General features: G+C 32.8%; 3 protein-coding genes across 3 annotated transcripts; 1 reads left to right on the top strand and 2 right to left on the bottom strand.

The window, feature by feature from the left end:
- Positions 1–4,947: 4,947 nt before the first annotated feature.
- LOC108459914 (ethylene-responsive transcription factor ERF038-like) lies at positions 4,948–6,138 on the bottom strand. The gene has a single exon (XM_017759314.2). The coding sequence runs from the start codon at positions 6,068–6,070 to the stop codon at positions 5,270–5,272; it is 801 nt and encodes a 266-aa protein (XP_017614803.2). The 5' UTR covers positions 6,071–6,138; the 3' UTR covers positions 4,948–5,269.
- Positions 6,139–12,251: 6,113 nt separating this feature from the next.
- Positions 12,252–15,553, bottom strand: LOC108459579 (dnaJ protein homolog 1-like). The gene is made up of 8 exons (XM_017758969.2): positions 15,419–15,553; positions 14,795–14,964; positions 14,363–14,528; positions 14,114–14,255; positions 13,470–13,603; positions 13,240–13,382; positions 12,958–13,159; positions 12,252–12,861 (listed from the first exon to the last, which is right to left on the bottom strand). The coding sequence occupies exons 2-8, from the start codon at positions 14,942–14,944 to the stop codon at positions 12,530–12,532; spliced, it is 1,269 nt and encodes a 422-aa protein (XP_017614458.1). The 5' UTR covers positions 14,945–14,964; positions 15,419–15,553; the 3' UTR covers positions 12,252–12,529.
- Positions 15,554–17,512: 1,959 nt separating this feature from the next.
- Positions 17,513–20,242, top strand: LOC108459580 (uncharacterized). Its single transcript, XM_017758970.2, has 4 exons — positions 17,513–18,385; positions 18,672–18,830; positions 18,956–19,064; positions 19,212–20,242. Exons 1-4 carry the CDS (start codon positions 17,939–17,941, stop codon positions 19,391–19,393), a joined length of 897 nt encoding a protein of 298 aa, XP_017614459.1. The 5' UTR covers positions 17,513–17,938; the 3' UTR covers positions 19,394–20,242.
- The last annotated feature ends 3,418 nt before the right edge of the window (positions 20,243–23,660 follow it).

Here is a 23,660-nt window from a genome sequence, read left to right as displayed (position 1 = left end):
CTTATCTGTCAAATCTTTCATTTCCTCACATTCGTAACCTTATCACTTAATCGGGATTCTCATGGCTAGCAAATCCATTTACACGGTTTTCAAATATGGGCAACTAGGCATGGCTCCTATACAGGCTCTTTGATTGAGTGCTGATTGCCCTCCTAGGATTTTACTTTAAAAAGGGGACGAAATGGCGAAATGGCGAAATGGCGAAATCTGGAGGTTTTTTTTTTTTTGGATTTTTTTTCTTATCAAACAAATCGTTTTATTATTTTTAAAAACATGAATGATATAATTTTAAAAAATTAAAAATCATACTATATAGAATTAAATATTTTTTAATATGTAAAAGGAATAACTAATGTTATACTAAAATTTCATAAATATCATTATAATTTAAAAGGTAAATTAAATTTAAAAAAAAACTTAGTCTTAGTTTTATTTCTTAATACTAGACATCTTAAATTGCATAATTTGTTTTTTCATAAGATCGAAATCATCAACGATAGAATCTATTGAAAATTCTGAAGTTCTCTTTTTCAATGTATGTCATCAAGTAAGTTGAAAGAATATTTTCCATTCTGTTGCGAAACCTTGTTTTCATAATTTTCATGGTTGAAAATGCTCGTTCAGTTGTTGCAGTAGACACAAGAAGAGTTAGCACAAGACGAATAATTTTATTAAGAAGAAAATAAATATTTGGTCTTAGTTAACACTTGATACAACTCAGCAACTGTAGAATATCTCTACAATTTCGTGCTTTAATGAGCATCAAGTTGAAAATGCTCCAATTGAATCTTCATATGTAGCTTCTCTTACTTCATAAAATTGTTCAGTTAAAATCATTCATAAGCTTTTAAATATCTTCCACCTGAAAAACTTTACAATTATCACTTGAATCCAAGGCGAAGCTAAAAACAAGTAACTCCACTACCTCATCATTAAATTGAGAATTCATTTATGTTAGCAATGAATATATCAAATCGATAGTAATGCTCAATTATGATGCTTAATTTTTTTACTTTGTGTTCTTAGTCTCTACGTTAAATTCATTTCTTTTTCTCACGACAGTGTCAACAGCTTACCAGAGGAAATATAATTCCTTAGCAAAAAATACAAATCAAAAATTAAGAAAGTCGCTAACCTAATATGTTCGGGTATGAGTCAAATCAATTAATTTTGAAATTTGGCTTTAAAATCTATAATGGGCCTCTAAATTTAATTTTTAAAGGCCCATCACACATTAATATTTGATTATTATTAAAGTTAAATAATTAAAAATCGATAAATATTTTGTTAATATAAAATATAACCTTATGGCTTAAAAGACATTATATGAAATACAATATGGCTAAAAGAGCGAATGTTATACAATATGGATACCAAATTTAAAATACCTAATAATTTATATATAAAATTCAAAAACTTAGAAAATTTCAAGGGGTACATCCCTGATTGCAGTGCGCCAGCCGGGGATATTTCAATTCTCATGCCATGTTTTAGAGGTTGCATAAAAGAATGCAGAGAGGTGGTTAATTGGGTCTTAATTCTCCTTTGGTTTACTGGGGTTTAATCCCTTTGCGAGAGGTTTTAGAGGAATCCTGCCTTGGAAAATTGAACCAAACCTGGTTAATGTTTTGGAGAGATGTAGGTCAATGAGTTAGTGCAAGTAGAAATATTATCCAAAGCTTTTTGGCAAAGAGACTTAAGAGAGGGAGAGGAAGAAGCACGAAATTTGTAGACAGACTCAAATCATCCACCAGTCAGTTGTCCAATGGACGCAGCTAAATCAAGCGGCAATGTGAATCCCTCTATGACTTGACGTGTATGTTGGTTCATTGGTGTTGAAGTACCATTGCAAGCTTTAATTGTTTGCTATCTGTAGGCAGCAGGCAATAATGCCCTGAAAAACATAGGATTCGTTACATTTTTTCTTTCTTTGCTTTCTGCAAAAGAAAAAAAAGAAGGGCTAACCTGTCGTCATGTCTTTGCTTGCAGCCAGTGGAGATATACAGCTTTTCTTTTCCTTTTGTTTTTTGTTAAATAATAATAATAATAATAATAATAATGGTTTGTTTGTTTCCTTTCAATTTGGATGCAAGGGAAACATAGGTCTCTGTCTTTTCAGTTCATGCACATGCTCTCTCTCTCATCTCTCTCAAAGGTTAAAATAACCAACAAAGACTAGGGAGTATCAGTTTTGTTTCTTAAGGATGCTCTTTCTTTGAAAAAGAAATAAAAGATATCTATAATTTTTGCATTTATTATATCAATTCCTCAACTTATACAAAGAAGATTGTAGTTTGTGAAAGAAGTTACAAATGCGAGGACTTGGATACTAAATTTATCGTATGTGAGTTCATATGATACAAATTTCTCAAATTTATCTTTTGCTTGTGAATGCCCTGATGAGTAAAAACTACGGCGTGTGAGTAGTGGGTAGTTCCATAAATTTTGCCACTTCAAAAAAAATAGGAGTTCACATTTGAATTTATGGAGTAATATTAATCTTCAAAATACAGATATATAACCTAAAGATTTGCTGGTGGGGCACATGAAGGTTGGCATTACCAATTTTTGGGCAAAATATCATACATGAGCATATTATTGCTAACACCAAGATTTGAAACCAAAGACCCAAATATTATATTAATGAAGAAAAATTGTTAAATATGATAGGAATGGGTTGATTGAGAATGCATGTGAGTTTCCATTATGGAGTCCAAACAATCCTCGTGCTTGTCAGCATTTTAATCCTTAAATATACGATAGATTAAGCTTCTGTCTCATATCAGTAAAGGGAACACTAGTTCAAAAGTAATCAAGATTATACATCTCGTGATTTTAGGGATAAAATAATAATAAATCAAATCGATGAACCAACTTGCAAGAAAAATCAGGTTGGATTCTCTTTTCCTTTTTCTTCCCCTTTATAGTTCGTAATTAGACGACCTTAATCATATAATTACAATCATTAATGTCTTCATGGAATTGGAGGTGGTCTGATTTCGGAGGTCGTGACATCAAACTTGATCCAACTTCATCGCCCCACATAAAAACATATGTCGTTTAGCTAATGCATTGCAGTCCGATGTTTCAATTAATTCAGAAAATATGTTGGAAAACTGGAGAGGTTTAAAACAAACAACACAGGGATCCTGTATTTTGTTTTCTCTTGCACCTCTATAAATAATTATGTTCCTTGAATGTTGTCAAGTTTATTTTTCAATAAAATAAATTTAATAATTTGTGTATTCATGTTATAATCATATTTAAATTATTATATATATTTACATGTTTTTTAAAAAAGAAAATATTACCTTCTTTAAAACAACTAATTCTATATTTTACTTTCTTAAAATTAATCATATATATTATTTAAAGTTTTGTTTTCACCAAAAAATTTACTCTAAGTATGTAATATTTTATTAATCTTGGTGTTACAAGTAGACTCGACATCAACTCAATCAAAAATTTATTCATAAATATTATATAAATCTTTTATAAATATATTTTTGATATAGAATTATTTATTTCTTTCGCCCAACATAATATAATCTAATATAAAATAATACATCCAGCTTAGTGTCACAATCATATGGTTATATGTATTAAAAATATGGATGGCCAAGAAAACAACAACAGCAGTCATACTTACAACCAAAAAGTTTTTGATGAAAGACATTAAAAAAAAAAAAAAAAAAGATTAACCATGCAATAGTGCTTGCAGAATAAAGCAATTTCTTAGTGATAACTTTAAAGATCTAAGAGAGAAGAAATATTTGTTCTTTCCTCGTACAAGGTATCTGTCGTACTGTTACTAAAGAAGTAGGTTTACAGTTAATAAAGTCATGATCCACCATGGTGTCAAATTATAAATTGCTCTCCAAACCCATTTTAATTAACTGTTTTTGCTTTTATCTTTGTAATTTAGTGGCTTTTCTTTAGCAATAAGATGATCCATATGTGCAAGATTGACCTTAGACTGACAATTATTTTTTGTCTTAATTGTTCATATATACTATATATCTTCAACCTATGTTAGCTATATATGGTCCCGTGCATCTCCCTTATAGGCAATGTGTATTAAAAATAGTAGCACCTACTTTTATATTAAACGTGCTTTGCATGTAAATAACATAACATGTGAATACCATTCATTGAAGTTACTGAAATTAATTCCCAAAACCATAAAGTTCCAATAAAAGCACGTAAAAATTACTAAAATTATAGCCAAATATGATTAGCTTCTTATTATTGTATTTTCCTTCACTTCATGCAATGAAAGTGTATAGGAGTATACTTGTGATTTTAGTTCCTTTAAGTTTTATATTCTCTTCGTATACATGACTTTGGGTTACCACTTACCATACATTTTGTCTGGTGGGCAATGTTGGGTGTAACTTATATGATGAGAAATACACATACTGTCTGAGATAATAGGGTGATGTCATTTGTCACTAACAAATAGTGTTTTTTAACCAATTTATAATTAATGCACTAGGCTTGCCTTTGGGCATTGGGAAATAACTTTAGTTAGATAATGCTGTCAGCTTGTCTGGGTTCTCCTACATGTACGTCCACACATCTTGGGAATCCCCATGGCTTTCCTTCTGCCAAATGATGCCACCAAAAAGAAAAGGGTTTATTGTTGGGCAAAAGCACGACTATCCACTCCCTCCATCGCCCTTCATTCTTTTTTAATCACTGTGTTCTCTCCAAATCATTCACCCCATGATGGGTTTGGTTTTGGGGGTCTTTTCCAACTACAGACTGGCGTATGGGAAGGGTTAACTTACTTTTAGAGTCTAAATGTCGCATTAATTGAGGTTACTAGATTTAAAGTTAATATTAGCACTGAATTTCATGACAATAATTTCTCATTTTGCTAAACAAATATACAAAGACAAAAGTTGGCAGAGAATTACAGTCACCAATTAAAGAAGAAACTCGCCATTCATTAACTGTTTATATATATATATCGTCTGTGCTTATAGTTACAGTAGAGATTTAACCTCTTTTTATCTCTCATATCAACTGTAGAAAACCTGGGACGATATTGTTGCTACTTCCTTTTTTTTTTTTTTCTTGAACCAAAATAGAAAAGAAACTAAATTCACGATCGAAAAGCGAGTTTTTTTTTCTTGACTGGTTTCCTTCTGCAAAGGGAATGCAGTGGATTATTATGTAAACAGACGAAGAATTTTGGAAGTTATAGAGCTATTGACCATAAAAAAAAAATCCATATATATTATCATGAAATATGTTGTTTGATTTTCTAGTAGTAGTCCCAGGAGAATGGCTCCTCAATCCGGAACCCAGCATCGACTGCACATATTTGCCATGTTGAAGAGTAAGACCCAAATCCGTCGCTTCGATCCGTGACATCGATCATGAGATCAGGCAGATCGAACAAGGTATCATCGTCATCGATGGAGGGTGAACTTGAAGCTTGCGACAAATTTGAGGGAGGAACTTCATCTTCTTTGCTAGCTTCAGCTTCAGCTTCGATGTTGCACCGCCTTGTGTCGAGAAATGTTGAGGCGGCCGCTAGGGAAGCGGCTGCTTGGACGTCCTTGGGGGAGGTACTGGCAGGGCGGGGAAGTAGTTTAGATAGTTGAGGGAAATTGAGGTAAGCGGAGCGGCCTTTGATGGCGAGTGCAGCTACATCATGGGCTCGAGCAGCCATTTCAGCTGTGTGGTATGTTCCAAGCCATATTCTTGATTTCTTCTTTGGTTCTCTGATTTCAGACACCCATTTGCCCCAGCTTCTCATGCGTACTCCACGGTATGTCGGATGCTTCTTGCCTTCACCAATATCACTACTCCTTTGCCTTTTCTTCTTCTCATTATCAATATTTTTTGAACAACTTCTCTCGTTTTGATGATCAGAATCCGAAAACGAGTATATCATGGAGGAAGGAGAAGAAGTGGCGGTGGTGGAAGTAACGGAAGAAGAGCTAATTAGCATGTTATGATGAGCATCATTCTCAATATTGATATGATCTCTTTCCATGATAGATAGAGGACGTAGTTGTTGTTGGTAAAGCAAGAATTTTGAGTGATTGACATATAACATGGTGGTATAGGACTAGGAGCTTATATGATTCTTTATGAATTCAGATTTCCTTTTTTCTTTCTTTTTCTTTCCTTTTTAATAATAATAATAATAATAATAATATAAAGAAAAGATTTAGGCATAATGTTTTTTACCCTCTAATTCTATAAGAAAAATCATTTTAGCCCTTGGTTTATTTTTTGACTTCTTTTAACTATTAAATTTACATTTTTGGCAAGTTTTCTAAAATAGAAATATCTATTAATTTTGTTGACATGACATGCCCAGTACTTAATTATTTTTTAAAATTTAATAATTTTAAAATTTTTTATTTTAAAATAGATTTTATAATATTTTTAAAATTTTAAAAATTAATTAAATGTTGAGAGGTATTTTACAAAATAATTCATGTGTAATAAAGTTAATTTTTTCATATTTTGGAGTGATATAATAAAAGAAATACAGATTTGATGATTAAAAATTAAAAATAAATGGAGGATTAAAATGAGAATTAAAGAATCATGAGTCCATAGCAAAAGCGATTACAGTTCATCTATTTTCCTACCCATGTGGCAAATTGAATAAATGCATGCCTAGACCTACTAGAGATCATGTTTGGCTTTGGACTGTTGTTATTTCTTATATCAATAAGATTTATATTTAAACAATAATGCAATATTAATGAATTGTATAATTTTAAATGAAAGAGAATTTATTTATTTTTTTTCATATAAAAATATTATTTTTAAGAAAAAAGAACACTCGACTAATAGACGGCATATGAATCCTCTCCATATGCTTTCCTATGCTTTAAATATGAACTCTTTTTCTCATGCAAGCCTTTAGTGATGAGGAAATGGTAGGCCAGATCCTGCACTCAATGAAACCATGTACAGTGTACATATGAAGCGTTATCTGAGGGCCCTCCAAAGACTCTCCTTTGATTTTTCACATTTATGCTTTTCTTTTTCTTTTTCTTTTTCTTTTTTACTTTTCATTTCTCGCTCTGATTGAAGTGGTTTTAGAAAATTAACACCCACAAGGAGCTAAGTTAAAGTACGTGAGCCATAGGTTAGCTGGTTGCTATGTCGCCTTCAACTTGGCCCAACTATGTCTGATACCTGACCTGCTTGCCTCTCTCCCATAGCTTTCTCAGTTCTCACTATTATTTAATTTGTCTATTTTGTAAAGGGTCAGAGTTCCTGCTCTGTTTTTGTTCATTCAACACCACGCATCAAACTCTGATGTAGTATAAATGGCTTAATTAAATAAATTAGGAAATGGAAATCTCATGATTGTGATAGGATCTGCACAAAGATACATTAAACAAACCAAGCATAAACAGATTGTCAAACTGGTTTCAAAGCAGTCGTGTAAAATGAACATGTGGGTTCTGTTACAAGGGAAAGACCAAATCTGATGCCACCCATGCATTCATTTATAAATTGTTTCTTAACCTATAATATATAAATCAACAGTTAATTAAACACATATTGATTTTGATAATTAAACACTAATAAAATCTACTAATCATCATCTGAAGAATGTATTAAGGGAGGATATATACATATATATATATACACACACACAACACTCGTTTGGGAGAACAATTCATCAACATGAGAGCACATGCGAGTGGGTCATACAGGCAAGATGCTGAGGCTCTGATTCCAGATTTCGTATTATTATTAGTCAAGTAGCTAGGCAGTAAATTAACCTTCCTTCGACTTACTTACAACCTGTTACTCAATTTTTAATTAATCAATTAATTATGTATGTAAAAACGTTAAAACACCCATTTTTACTTAATGAAGTGATTTAACAGGTATTGTCTTGTTTTAATGGAGCACTTTCTCTCCACCTTATCATTTTTCAAGAGAACATTCTGATATATGTATAGCCCTAATGAAGGGCACATGGACCACCTATAAAAAGAAAAAACATTGCAGAACTTTTGAGGCCATTCTATAATTGTTTTGTTAAGAGGGCTTAGCCCCATCAAGCTAACTTCTGTCATTCACTCGTGCAACACTGCATGTTTCATGTTTTCTTTCCCAAGTTTGTAATGTAAGTTTATTTATTTGTCTGCTTCCACCATCAGAAATTAATAATACAAGATATCAGAGCTTCTTGGAACTTCCACGTCTTCAGTATAGACAATTATTCCATCTCTTTAAAAAGTTCATATTTTTCTATTACCACTTTCAATTATCAAAAACCTAACAATTGGGCCATACCGTATCTCAATATTCACACAATTTTCACCTCTCAAATTGCCTTTATTTACACTTCGTCCCTTCCATATTGCATGTTTTCTTTACCTATATCACTACTTCCACAACTAGATTTTTTTTTTTTTACTTAGTAGAAGGTTAATAATAAATTCACTGAGTTATCACCAGCGACAAAGCTAGAATTTTTCTCTTAAGATTCTGGAGTTAAATTATAAATTTTGAGAGGGATCAAAATATAATTTCACCACTATATTAACTTACAACTTTGTAATTTCTGGAGGGACTAAACGAATACTTAATCAATTCTGGAGGGATAAAATATAATTTTTTTAAGGTTAAAATGCAATTTTACCTTTATATTAACTTACAAATTTATAATTTTTGGAGGGGCTAAGCTAATATTTCATCATTTTGGGAGTTGAAGCCTCTGCCCATTACTTGGCGTCGTCCCTGATTATCAGCACACCTAAAACATCTTGAATGAAATTCTGAACTCCCTTATGAATATGATTAATACTGCAATTGGATCTTATCAAATCTTTGCAAAGCTACATAAATAATAGTCGAGGTAGACGTATTCAAGATTTAGACTACCCCCAAGCTTAAAATCTTACTTAAAATATTGAAAAGTTTTGGAAAAAATTAAGCTTTTATAAAATATGAGAAAGATTTGATCTCCAGTATTTAAGGTCTAAATTTGTCTTGACCCAACCCATTTTTTTTTTGTAATATATTGTACTTTTTTTTATCTTTATACATTATATAATTTATGTCACATAAAATTAAAATATAATTAACATAAATATTAAATTATGTTAAGTTGTTTGTATTTAAAATTTTAATAAAAATATTAAATTATTAAATATTAAGTTAAAGAATATATTTTTCTAAAAATAATATAGACTTACTTAAAATAAACTTAGGTTATTTATTTATAAATATGGACGAGTTTGAAAAATTTTAATGTTAATATTTCAAATAATTTAAGTTTGGACAAACATAAAATGTATTAATATCATATATAAACTTAATATAAAACTGATTCGCCAGAAACAACTTTAATTTTTTTTTAATGAATGGTTTAAGGATGGCCAAGTAGATAAATATGTTAAATTACAAAAGGGTTAATAAATTGAGTGAGTTATGTAGGTGGGATATTGATGGTGGGGGACTCCATGAAATTTAGTTGAGGTGAGCCACAAAATGGTTGGGGGCTTGAAGTTAATTGGTTAATTTTAATGCAACCAGATAAGATTGGCTTAAAACTAATCATATTCCCATTAATATATAAAGAAGAATTTATGGCACAATAATTGTGAAAGATAAGCTGTTGCCCTACATAATCTAATCCAAACCACCTCCACAAGCAATTTAAGTACAGTCTAATCAAGTTAAGGGACAAACAGCAAGCATGGCACTTCTTAACTCTAATGGGGAATATTTTCACTTCAAGTTTCTCTTCTTTGTTTGTTAGTTAGTAATGGCATGATGGATTATATATCGCTTCACCATTGGTAGGTATGCTTCATTAATCAACCCTTAATCATAGATTTTACTCCCAATTATTTAAATTAAACTACTAAAATTTATCCTTTTTAGTGGATGAGAGATTGGATGATATATAGGCATAGGCATAGGCATAGCAGCTAATTGCCCCTTGTTTATGATGAATAATTGCCCCTCAATGGGTTATTATTATTATCATTGGTATTTGGTTGAAAAGAAAAGCATATGTTGTTGTTATTGGTTCATAAATTATTTGATGTAACTTGTTTGTCATTTGGAAATGATAATCTAACTTCTTTTCCACTTAAATTAACTATCAAATTATTATATAAAAAAAAAAGTTTAGTGTTAAATTAATAACCGATATATCAGTCTTCGGAGAGTGATAGAAATCCAAAATTTTTAATGGACGCATATGAATTAGTAATTGTTTAATGTAATTTGAGTATTTATTCAATGCAAGCATGTTTATTTTGTTTTATTTTTTATATAAATTATGTCAATTGAGTATTAGTTTGATTGGTATTGATATTGTTGTTAGTATAAGAGGAAGTGAGTTCAAGTGCGATGAAACGCATTATACTCCAATTTAAGGGTTGGAGATGGGCTATCTGTAGTTCTAGGTATTGCATCAAAAATTATATATTAAAGAGTTATCCTCTTATTTAAGAATTCGGAGGAATTATGAATAGTTCTAAGTATTGTATAAAAATGTTAAAATTTATATTTTATGTAATTATTCAATTATGTGCTTTTCTATACATGTTTTTAATAAGTTATGAATATAAATATTAAAATTGAATAAAATTGAATAACATAACAATAATAAGGAGATAAAAGAAAAGAGAGAGCATCATTTGCTTAACATATTTTACTTTATGTTGTCTTTAATAAGAATCTTGTAAGTTAAATTGATAAATTGTGAAATTTTTAATGACATGATCATAAAAATAAAAATATGTGCCTCTAAAATTGTGGGTTTTTTTTTTTTGCAATAATTCATTTCAAGTTATAAAGATTTTGATGCTAAGAAGTGATATCATGTCATTTGTATTTCTTTTTCAACAGTTTAATGTCATATTAGTATTTATATCTTGAATTTTAAAATTTTCATCATAAAATTCAGGATAAAATTACTGATGCAGCATTAAACTACTGAAAATAAATAATATTTCTATTTCATACAATTATTTCTTGAACTGAATATCCTTTTTGAAAGAGTTTTGACAAATTTTAAATTGTTTTAAAAAATTTATTTATTTAGAAACTTTCCTGATTTAGTGGTTTATAATTTGCTTTTGTTTTTGGGTACATAAAAAATGATGTGAAGAAGAGCCCAAGATGTGTTGAACTCCAAAGAGATAAGAATGTAGCCAACAAACGATTCCAAGTCCCCGTTTATTGTTACTCTGATGGGGTGGGTTCAAATATGAGTTTTGCCTTTATCTCAACTCTAGTATGATGAATCAAATTCTATCTAATTATTTTTATTTAAACGTTATCATAGATTCTTGAGAATTAAATTTTAACTTTTATTTTTAAATTTCCATGTAAATGCCACGCACTTTTGCCGTCCACTCTGTTTTATTTTTGTTAAGTTAGATTTCAACATGTTTGATAAATAAAGTGAAAAAATAGATACTAAATAGGTATTTTAGTGTAATAAATGATGCGTGTATTGATAAAGTATATTATATTTTAAAATGAAAATGAGAGTTAAATGTTGGAGTTGACATTAAAATATTTCTCCACTTAAAACAATAAAAACACTTAACTATTATGGTTAAAATATGGTAAAAGGTGTTTTTCATCCAAAATATAAAAGTTGAAATTTATGGGCTTTTAACTTTTACTTTTAGGAGTAAAAATTATCAAAATGTCTTTATTTATATTAACTATGTAAAAGGTATATAAAATTAGATTAATTTATATTTTATATATTAATATATTAAATTATTTAAATATCATTAATTATATTAAATTATTTAAATCACATTTATTATTATATTTAATTTTTGGTAAAGTCACTTAACTTTTATCTCAATAATAAAACAAGCATTAAACTTTCAAAAAATAACAAATAAATCATTATTAGCCATTTTTCGTTACAGATATAATAGAATTACCATTTTCCATCCTTCTCTCTCTCCCCTACCACCACCCTCTCCATCTAGCACGTAAATGATTAATGGTGACTAATTTATTATTTTCCGAAAGTAAATTGAAAGTTGAGTAAATATTTTGTCATTGAAATCATTAATTTTATAAGTAATTTAAATTAATTACTTAAAAATATTTAAAGTTTATATTTCATATATCATTCCAAAAGTGGACCGCCAAGTTTAAACCAGCCTCGCCTTTGCATGTTCAAAGCGTAATTAGCATTTTCCGGCTGCGCCTCAGTCCATAAATTCGAAATAACATGCAGCAAAGGTTGAAAAATCCTGTTTTGGACAGTAAGGTTCAACAATTTGAAGTAGGCATTCCAAGAAACTTACATCTAATAATCATCAAATATAGCATCTGAACATAGTAGATAGATCCTTGAAATGTCGAGGAAAACTGTGATAAAATAACGCAAGATGCTGAGATGAACGCAACAATAAAAAATAAAGAGACAAAACACCAATTTAATGTGCTGGTTGCAGACAAAACCGCATACAAGTTCTGGGCTATGTAGTTATCTAAGCTAGCTGCTGCTATAAAATAAGAGGGGCAAAACATTGAACGCAAACATTTCTTACTGCTGGGCACATTGCACTCTTGGTGCTGACTCATCGTCATCGTCATCTTCATCATAAGCTTCACGGTGCCTATGCTGTCGTTCCTTCCGCCTCTTTACCTCCTCAGCACTGACATCATGCAAAGTAGTCTCTTCACAGTCATCAAGCTCCATGTCTGTCAAATGCTTACTAGGCCTCATGGGCAATATACTCTCGATCTTCCGGCATTGCTCAGGTGAAAATACCCCAGATTCTGGGAAAATAACATGGAACTGGATGACTAGCTTGCCCTTCATGAAAGGTCTCTGATGGTGAGGCATACCTTCATCATTGATAGCCTTGTATTGACCTAAATTTTCAAGCAAGGGAAGAGAAAGTTGAGTGAATATGATGTCAACTTGAAAGGTGGTTCTGACATATAACTAAATATGCACAGGGATTTTACCAGGCTTAATGACCTCGCCAGGGTTCGATTTAATTAAGAGCTGCCTGCCATCAAGGTGAGTCAGGGCAAACTGAAACCCACATAGAGCCTCTGTCAAACTGAGATTGTGGTCAACATAAAGGTCGTCCCCAAATTTCCTATCAAATTTGGGGTGTTTCTTTTGTTCCAATACAAAAACAATGTCTCCAGTTATTGTATCTGGCTGCAAATGATGCAAAAGAAAACGGTCAAGCTCAAAATACTAGAAAATTGTTACTTAAAAGACAAAAGTACTTCACTTACAGCCTCATCAGCTTGTCCCTCAAATGTAATTTTCTGACCATCTCTCATTCCTTTCTCAATATGTACTTCCAGCACCTTCTTTTCCTGAGTAACCTTGTTCCCTTTGCACTGTGGGCATCTATCCCGATCACTGATCATCTCACCTGCAAGGAAGTGAATGAATCTGAGTACATAAATCCTACATAAAATGAGAACCAAGCCGAAGAAAAAGAAGATCCAAATTTAAATACCTGAGCCTCTACATTCAGGACAAACATGCTGCATCTGTTGGATCATGCCCAGTCCAATCTGCCGTGTTGTAATTTTCATTCCTGTGCCCTGGCAACCATAACATCTAGAGGAGGCTCCACTCTTTGAACCTTTCCTGAAAATTTTCAGGATGCAAGTGAATAAATGTAATCAAACCAGTCATATAGGTTCTCTGCATACGAGGATATAGGTCATAGAGCAGAGAGGGAAGACAAAAAAAACTTCAGTGAAAGACTCACAACAAGTTACTACATAGGAGTAAAGGTACCAAAGAGCATCAACACCAAAACTTGTAGAAGACCACAATGAAAAGAAAACAAGTACAGGTTTTAGTAAGAACTAAACAGACAACATCAATCAATATAATTTCCCGGGTTCCATGAAATCTTTCCAAGCACAAAAATAGAAGAACATTATACACAACAAAGAGAACTTAGGGGTAATTACAAGAAGATATCAGATGTGAATAATTTCTTCAGAGACATGAGATCTTTTCAAGCAGGTAAATAGAACATTATAAACAAAAAAGAGAGATGACGGGCAATTACAAGAAGACATCAGAGGTTAACATTTTCCATAAAGAAAGTCCAGTTAACTGTAGAAGTAGCTGTGATGGTAGACATACCCTTTACATTTACTGCATATTGCGTTCCTGGAAAGAGAGAGCTTTTTTGCTGTCCCATTGTACAATTCTTCCAGAGAAACTTTAAGAGCATGCACCACATCTTCACCTCGCTTCTGCCTTCTTCCTCTCGAGCTACCACCGCCTATGTATTAAAAAGACTTGTGATTGAAATTTGAAATGGAACTACCTTTATCATAAAGTTCAATCAAAAAAGAAAAATACAAAAAGGAAAACAAAACCATTTCTTACCACCAAAGGCTCCCCCACCAAAAAATGACTCAAATATGTCAAATGGGTTGTGAGAAGAACCGCCTCCTCCCATTCCCTCTTTAAGAGCATCTTCACCATATTGATCATATATGTCTCTCTTCTCTGGGTCACTAAGAACTTCATAAGCATGAGCCAGTTCCTTAAACTGGGAAGAAGTATCAGAAAATAGTGTTACGGGGAGAAAAGTCAAACTCAAACCCAAACCCAATTCCTTATAATTTTACTTGCATAATATATCTTCGGAAATTATGTACATAAAACAAAAGCTGTAAGTTTTATTCTCTCGTGCTTTTAAAAGGAAAACCAAAAGCACATCCAAGAATCTGCCAAATATATTTCATGATCAAATATACTCAAGCTTAAAAGAATAATAAAGATGTAACCTTGGATGAAAGATTGTTTTATCCTTACCTTCTCGGGGTCTCCACCTTTATCTGGATGATTCTTAATTGCAGCTTTCTTATAAGCCTTCTTTAATTCATCCTGACTTGCACTTTTGGGAACCCCAAGTACTTCATAAAACTTGGTGTTATCAGATTTTTTTGGAACACGCCCAAACATGATTAAATGGCTTCAGTTATCTGCGTCGAATAATATAAAAATCAATCTACTACAAACTAGTCCAAATTCTAAATGAACAGTTATATATGATGTAATACAAATTCCAATTAAGAAATAAAAACAAAAGTCTGATTCAAAGCCACTAAATTTATACAAAAATTTAAATTTCCAAACAATAAAGACTCGTGAGTCATGACGAACAAAAAAAAATGAAAGACCCAAAACAGTTTAACTTTAACCACAACAAAACTAGGACACTTACCGGTTAGGGTTTGGAGAAAAGAAATAAGCGATGCAAACCCAATTTAAGGAATAAAACAAAACCCCTAACTCAAAACAATCTAATAAAGAAGCTATCAATTTTAAAATATATATATCTACTTCTAAACAATCATAAAGCTCATCAGCATGGCAAAGAACAAAAACAAAAGATCGAAAGCAGTTAAGTAGGAATAGCAAAACTAAGAAACTCACCGATTAGGGTTCTGCGGGAAGAAATGAGCGATAGTATTCAGCTAACGTTAAAAACAAGTTTGAGAATTTTTTGCGAGAGAAAATCAAGGTAGAGCAAGATTCGTCCCCTCAAGTTTCTCCTCACAAATCGCAGAGGAGTTTTACTTGGGGTGGATATCTTCAATTAAAGAAAATTAAAATTTTATTTTCACTCTTCTTTTTGTTGTTACCACTTCAGCTTAACCGGCTTTACTTCAATATCAGAGCTAGTTTGGGGATTGGCAGTAGCAATAGTGGGTGGGGAAAGTACAGTTGAAAGTTCCCTTCCTGGGGGAATAACGGTGAGGTGTTACGTGCTAATTGGTGGCAATGGCACACGATTTCAAAAACGGAGAGACCATAGATAAAAACGTTAGGGTTGTAAACAAGACATCTTCACCGTGCAATTTAAATATCGGACGATTGATGTTACACTATAACAACTTTGGCGGCTTACAGCAGCCCACCCAGCCATCAGATTGGTCAGAATTGATGGCTGAAACGTAACCGCATCGTACACAGGAAAGAAACATGCTATTGCCAAACTAGGATATAAATAAGATATTTGTTTTTTTTTTTTAATCACAAGTGTTTTATTATTTGAGATCAATTTTGATTGGTATTTTAGTATAATTCTCTCTTAAGGAAAAATTCACTTTCAGCTACTAAGGTATTTGGTGTTGCTATTATTATAATGATGTTGTTCCATACTAATTGGTTGAAATATTTGAAAAATATTCACTTTCACTTTCATTTATTACAATCACGGTAGATGTCCAACAACATAATTAATTACTATTACTACGTCAGGCTCTAAGTTAATCAACACGACCAGTCTCGTTAGTCATTAGTAATGGTCACAAAATGGAAGAGAATAGTATAACTCAAGAGTTCAGCATATTAGAAGTTGGAACCACTACAATCCGATATTTCTCACTAAAATCTATGTCAACCCTAGATAACATTAGCATGGAGCATGCACCCATTAAGCATGGACATGGATATAAACAACCTGGTGCAAAAAGTAACTACCACAGATATGTTTACTATGTTTTTTTTTTTTTTTTTTATCTATTGGACCAATAATAATACCCATTATATATTTATTTCTTCATCTATTTATTTTTTTATTTAAATTATTCATTTCTTTACTTTTAATTACAAAATCATGAATTAATACCACATTTTATCCCTTTTTTAAAATTTAAAAATTAATCATACCATTGCTAGATTAATGCAGTGCACTTGTCATTTAAATAGAGGGGCTCGTGATTCTAAGTTATTGAACCGTTATTTACAAGATATTGTCCTTTCATGGCCAATTTGTTTAATTTACTCAGCAGTGGACAGTTCTAGGTGTAGCAGCATTTATTAAATGTAAAAATTATTTTGTAAATCGCAATTCAAATATTAATGGATACAAAAATAATTAAATCTTAAGGATATTTATATGTTAATGTTAAAGATTTTATCAATTTAAGTCATTCATTCAATCATGATAGTTTAAGTCAAAAACTTTTTTTAATCCAATTAAGTTGGCTTTTATTAACATCGTATACAAGTAGTCTACCAATCTTGAACTTGATGTCCTGAAATGTTGCCCCAGCAGCTAAGTATATACATTAATTGTTGTTGTTCAAAAGGGATGTTCCGCTGGCTCACTACGCCTTCAAAATACAAGCATTCTTTTTATTGTTGGATACCAAGGCTGAAAAAGTAGAAGCTGGGGGCTATAAAATTGCGTATCAACTCTAACTTCTTAATTTTTCATAGGCATTGGCCTTAGTGTTTGTACCTTTTGCTCTTAATAACCAATATTCATAAAGCTAGCTGTGCATGAATTGCACCTATATGTAACACACATGAAGAGGACAGGTTTCTCCAAATGCATTAGACAAGAAGTTAAGTTTGTGTTCTGCATTCAGTAGGTTTTATCTTGTTTTTATACCAAAAAAAAAAAAGAATCCAACATCCCTGAACCATCCAAATGCTCTTGGATTCTTGCAAACCCAGTTATCCTTCTTATTTCCCTCACACTTGCTGTGTTTTGAATGAGCCTCAGAAATTTAGTGAGCCCATCCTTAGAAAATTCAAAAAAAATTATTATTAAGTAAATGTGGATTACAAATCGAGCTGTCACAATGTAATGTTGTTAAAAAATAATAATTCAACTTTTATTTTTTACATTTCAATGGGTAAATTCAACTCCATGCAAGAGATGAGTACAAGAGAACAAGCAAACCACCCCACACATGTCGTGTTATCCCAACCTCATTTGCAGAAAATATCTCGCCATGAAAACTATTTCGTTTTCACCACAAATCCACACTAGCCTTTTGCAGCTTCCCAGGAAGACGCTCTTACATTACCTAATGGTGCACGCATAGGGTTCCACAAAAAAAAAAATAAAAAGCATGTTTTTTTCCCAGGATCTCCATATTTTAATCGATGTCTTATTAAAAAAATATAGGAAAACGACGACTATAACAAGGGAAGTTAAGCATGGGGAGAACAGGATTGTGCAACTGCTTCATTGCTTCTTTCCGAACTCCAATCTCCATTTGCAGACGCAAAAAACCTTTGATTCCTTGGAGAAAGCTAAACCTTATGGCGACATCGATGGATCCCTCGGGCACAAAAACTTATCAGCAGAACGTGTTGGTAATGAGGCACGGCGACCGTTTGGACAACTTCGATCAAGAGTGGGAAAAGACGGCCGACAGACCGTGGGATCCGCCGCTCATACAGAATGGCCTAAACAGGGCTTTTGGCACGGGCCGTGAGTTTCGAACCCGGCTACCTTTCCCAATCCACCGAGTCTTCGTCTCTCCCTTCCTCCGCTGCATCCAGACTGCCTCCGAGGTTGTGGCTGCCCTTTGCTCCGTCGATGACGATCCTAATGCCAAGTCATCCAATGACGTCATTGCCATCGACCCCTCCAGAGTCAAGGTCAGGTCAAAACAACTTTTCCCACTTTTTTCCTTTTGGCACTAAACATCCCAAACTATCATCCAGATCTGATCAAATTAGATCAAATCGTAAGCATATTTAAGAACATCTGGTCAAATCGTAAATATGAGCTAGGTTTTTTATTTTACTTGTCAAATTGTACTAATAATTTAATAACAAAATCAGGAGTTCTGAAATTCGATACCTATTTAATATTTAATTCATAATTTGAGCAATTTTTCTTTCTTCATCTCTATGCTTGAGCCCATTTTGTTGTATTTTACAGGTTTCAATAGAATACGGGCTGTGTGAGATGCTAAATAAAACAGCAATTAGGATTGATGTTGCGCCCAAAGACGGAATCTTTCGTTTCGATGTTCCACAGCTCGAGGCTCTGTTACCAAGTGGCACGGTAGATCCTACGGTGGAACCAGTTTATAAAGAGGTAGCATTTGGCTATTTGCAGTGCGTTTTTATCTATTTCCTTTTTCCTACAACTTAAGATTTTTGTCGGTGTAGCTTGACGATGTTTAATCTGCCTGATTCAACTTCTTCGTCTGAAAATCACAGTTGCCGCAATGGGAAGAGACAGTGTGGGATGCAAGGAGCAGATATGAACGAATTATTAAGGCACTAGCGGATAAATACCCATCACAAAACTTGCTGTTAGTGACACATGGTAAGCTACATTCTTCGATATTAGACAACAATATGTTGATTATTCACTTTGTCCTGCATATTTGGCCCAATTTTTTACCTTTGCCCCGTCGATTTTAAACAATGTCATTCTATTTCTATTGAAGTCGCCATACATATCCTATGGCAGGGGAAGGGGTTGGAGTTTCAGTTTCTGCATTCAAGGAGGACACTGATGTGATTGAAGTAGATTATTGTGCTTATTCAGAACTTACAAGACAAGTTTCTTTGAAAAATGAGTCATTCAGTGCTGGAAACTTCGAGGTGCTTACAGAAAGTGGCCAGACTGGGGTAACTTATATTGCAGAGTAGCAACTTTAATGATTTTGTCAATGGTAGTGTCATAGATTCTTTGCCTTCAACCACGAAGGAGATGACTCTGATTTCATCTGAAGCATACCTCAGTCTTCCTCTTGATGCGTCGGCTTTCCTTTACATTAACATACTTTGTATTAAGATGACATGGATTCAACAAATATCAGTATGAAACTGTCTTTTTCTTCCCCTGTTTTGTTTGCTGACAGTGCAGATTGAGATGCCGTGAAAGTGATGAAGGGAAACAATTTCTGTTCCTTGATTGGATAATGCCATTGTTACTGTTAAATCATTGTGAAAGTTGTAGTCTTGATGCGGATATGTTCGACCATAATATATGGGGGCAAAGTCAACTTTGTGGCTGAAGAATTAGTTAATACGTTAAACTCAAGACGAGTTTCCTTGTTCTCGGTTACTATGACGGGCATGAGAATGTAATGATGGAATGAATACGTGTTCCTTCGAAGCAAGATACGTAGCATTTTTGGCCCATTTGTTCCCAAACCGTGCCTGCAACTCTACAACTACCCTCTCTTCCTCTATCGTAAACTTGCGCAAGAAGACAGCGACAGAAACTGAAGATCACTTCTTCAAGTTGGGTCCAAGTTTGTTAACCCAACGGAAACGGCATGATTTTGGCAGTTGTTGGGTACAATTGGAGATAATTAGTTGGCTTATTACACTACTCAAAATTTTAAAGTAGCTGAATAACAACACAATTACATGTAGAAAGAAAGAAAATAAGGAACTGCTGTGCAAAATGCTATCAATCTATTGTTTGTCAGAGGCAGCACTGACTGCAGTGGTATCAGCACAAATTCTAATCATCAATCACCCGTTGGTCGATCTCCATTTGCACACATTTTCCATCAAGTTCAGATTTAGTTGTATAAAGTTTAGTGCTTAGAAGTTCCTTGTCATTAGAATTGTCAGTTTCTATAGCTGCAACTTCAGTAGCTGGTTAAATGGTTTTGGAATGTTTCCGAGGGTTCAACCACACTGTTGTCAACTGTCTTTTCTTCATCACCAACGATTCTCAAATTAACATGGTCTCCATATCTGACGGGAGGGCAGCGTCAGTAGTACGATTCTTACTTCTACTCATCCTCGTTTTCAGATGCCATATGTTTCAGCCCTATCAAAGCACTTGTGGCTCCACAGTCCGGGGCACTGATGGGGAAGCTTTCTCAGAAGTGGACATGGATGCCACTGCAGGTTCATTACTGCTGCCGCCGAAGCCATCCCGATGAGTTACTGTACATCGCTCAAGAAGCTGTCCTGTTTGAGGAATATCATCTGGTTGTGCCATCACACTTCTTATGGCAGTTTTTGTTAAAGATTTCTTCAAATCCATTTTGACCTTTTAAAGCATTCTTACCAGCGTTGTCTCTATTGCTCTGAAAAGACATCATTACCAGCTGCTACAACCTCCTTGAAATCATCCATCTCAGATATGGAGAAATACTACTGATATTCCTTCTAAACTGCCATTTATACCAACTACATGATAATTGATTGACTGCACAAATCATTTGCAATACCAGCAGGAGCTTCACAGCAATCTGCAATACCATTTTTATGACTAGACAATATTATGTTCCCTTTCACACAATGAGCCTCATTAACCAATCTGCAATGCCAAATGGCGTTGTTGGTTTGTTTCTGAAAAGGACCAACTAGTGAATTTAAAAAATTTCTCTTAATAAAACTTAAAATCAAATGTCTTAATCCAAAAAAGTATTCAACAATACGACTATAATAAATTTAAAAAAAAAAAAATATACAATTTTATCTAATTACTCTAATATTTCATAATTTCATATTTGTTGGATTGTTTCCTCTCTAAAATTAAATATATTTTTCTTATCATCATTTTCCATGTAATTTAGTTAAATATTTAGTAGGTCAAAATATAAATAAAAATTTTAAATTATTTAAATTAAATTTAAAAATAAAGTATAAATGCTTTAAAAATAAAATACATGTCTTAAAAATATTTAAAATAGATTAATAAAATATCGTATAGTTATATTTTAAAAAGTAAAATACGTCTTAAAATTAAAATACTATTTTTATTCTATAAAAAAATAAAATCAGTTATCCTATTAAACTTTACATTCACATTATTAACATTTTTTTATTATTACAATATTGAAGGAAAAAGAAGGAAGACAAAATTTGAACTTTAAGTATAATAAAATTTGAAAAAAAATAATCTGATATTTTATAACTGGAAATATATAGTGCAGTACGCATACTTCTGCCATCATTGTCCGAAAACAAAACAATCTTAAGACTCAAGACTCCTAGTTTCAGGATGATGTAGAATTTTCTAAAAATTGCCACTCTCAAAACTTGCCCAACGCGAAACATTTAAAGCCCTCCATAACATCGTCGAGCTGCAAAATATTTTGTATTCACTTCCATTGACTCCTCCTTACATTGTCGGCAGATTTTTTATGGAGGGTGCAGGGCCACCATTTTCATCTGGCTCTTATCTGCAGCCATTCTGTTTCACTCAACTACGGACAATCTATACCTGTATGTCCTTCGACAAGTTCAGCATCAATCTACAGGGCAAGCTCACTACAAAATCCAGGACAGGGTTTGCTTAGTCTTTTGTCAGGAAACGAAGAACATGGAGCAGTTTTGAGTTTGCACCACATATCAATGACACCAATTATCCAAATCATAATCAAACTTAATGCTGACCGAGAATTGTACCTGCCGTGTAGTCTTCAAAGATGGTAATTGCGTAGCCTTTCAATTAGGCCGAAACTTTAAACAGAGTCCACAATTTACTATAGAACACTGAACTAGAAAACAAAACACGGTAAAAACAAAGAAGATTACGCCACATAATGATTTTCCTGGCAAAGGATCTGAGCGTCTAACCTGAAGCAGCTTTCTGCTCCATATTCCCAATCAGATGCATATATAGAAGTCATAGATCATCAGGGATTTCAGTATAATTATCAAATAATAGATAGCAACATCATGTCTCCCAAGAAATGCACATCCTAACAAATTAAGGCCCATGCTCTGCTATAGTGTGTGTGCATGCGCATGTATGTGCACATGCAGGCATGTGGATGAGAAGGGGAAAATAGCTGCTACAGCTGCAACACATCAAATCAGTTAACTTAAAAATCACAAACCTCTATCCAAAAAGAAGTATTAACATATCCTAATCGATACGTGCGCAAAAGTGAATTTTTTAATTATTCACAGAATCTGGTTTAGCAAGATTTGGGATTCATAAGTTTCAAATATAAACAAATTACACATTTCGACTGTAAAGGCTGCTGTAGATGCGTTTACTATTCACTCTATATGCTGTATATGCATACACCAATCTATGTATATTCTATATATTCTCTTGCACCCTTCTAAAAAGCAAAGCATGTTAGATATTCATGCACCTCTAGTTAAAATAATTTATGTACTGTAGTTAACCAAACAAAATGTCAAATCATGCCAAAGAGATGATTAGTACTATAGCCAACCTAATTGACATCATAAACACGTTTTTAATTTGAACTCCTATCATGTAATTTTAGCTGCATATAATATTGCTAGAAATTAGTATTCGTATAACAGAGATGAGACTCAGCCAAGAGGACTTAGTTATTCTAGTTTCACTACTTATTGCTGATTCATAATGGAAAGATAAAGAAAATTAATCTAATCAATCCTTCCATTATTTGACTCATGGTCTCTCTAATTGTGATATTTCTAAGCCATACAAAGAAACTTCCCCAAGACTAAACCTTGTCATGAGAGGCATCCAAGAGCAGTTTCTTTTTTTTAGAGAGAAGACACAAACAAACACTTAGACAAACGTATAAAGCATAGAGATCAATCACAAAACCGTAACCCAATAATATATGAGCAGTAGCTCAAGCATGCTCGCGTTTTCAGAACCACTTAATCCGTTAATTATAAACAAGTTCACGGGACTACTAAATCCGTTAATAACTAACACATCCAATCTGTTTATCGCTAACATGTGGTCAATACTATGCAACCCGTTAACTACTAACACTAACTCATGTCTACTCAATCCAAAATATAATCAACACACACTCCTAAACATGCATATTAGAAAGAACAAATAACTAAATAAGAAAGAAACAAATGCACATCAAATACAAATATGCATTCCAAACTTTCTGGACCGGTAAATAGTTATATGATCTAACATTTAAACAAGTTCAATGAACAACTAACAAGCGTTCATAATTTATCCAAGAACTAAAAGATC

Source organism: Gossypium arboreum, chromosome 11, assembly GCF_025698485.1.
Source record: "Gossypium arboreum isolate Shixiya-1 chromosome 11, ASM2569848v2, whole genome shotgun sequence".
In the NCBI taxonomy this organism is placed as follows: Eukaryota; Viridiplantae; Streptophyta; class Magnoliopsida; order Malvales; family Malvaceae; genus Gossypium; species Gossypium arboreum.
The sequence above is the reverse complement of the archived record's forward strand: the minus strand, read 5'-3'. Positions and strand labels throughout refer to the sequence as shown.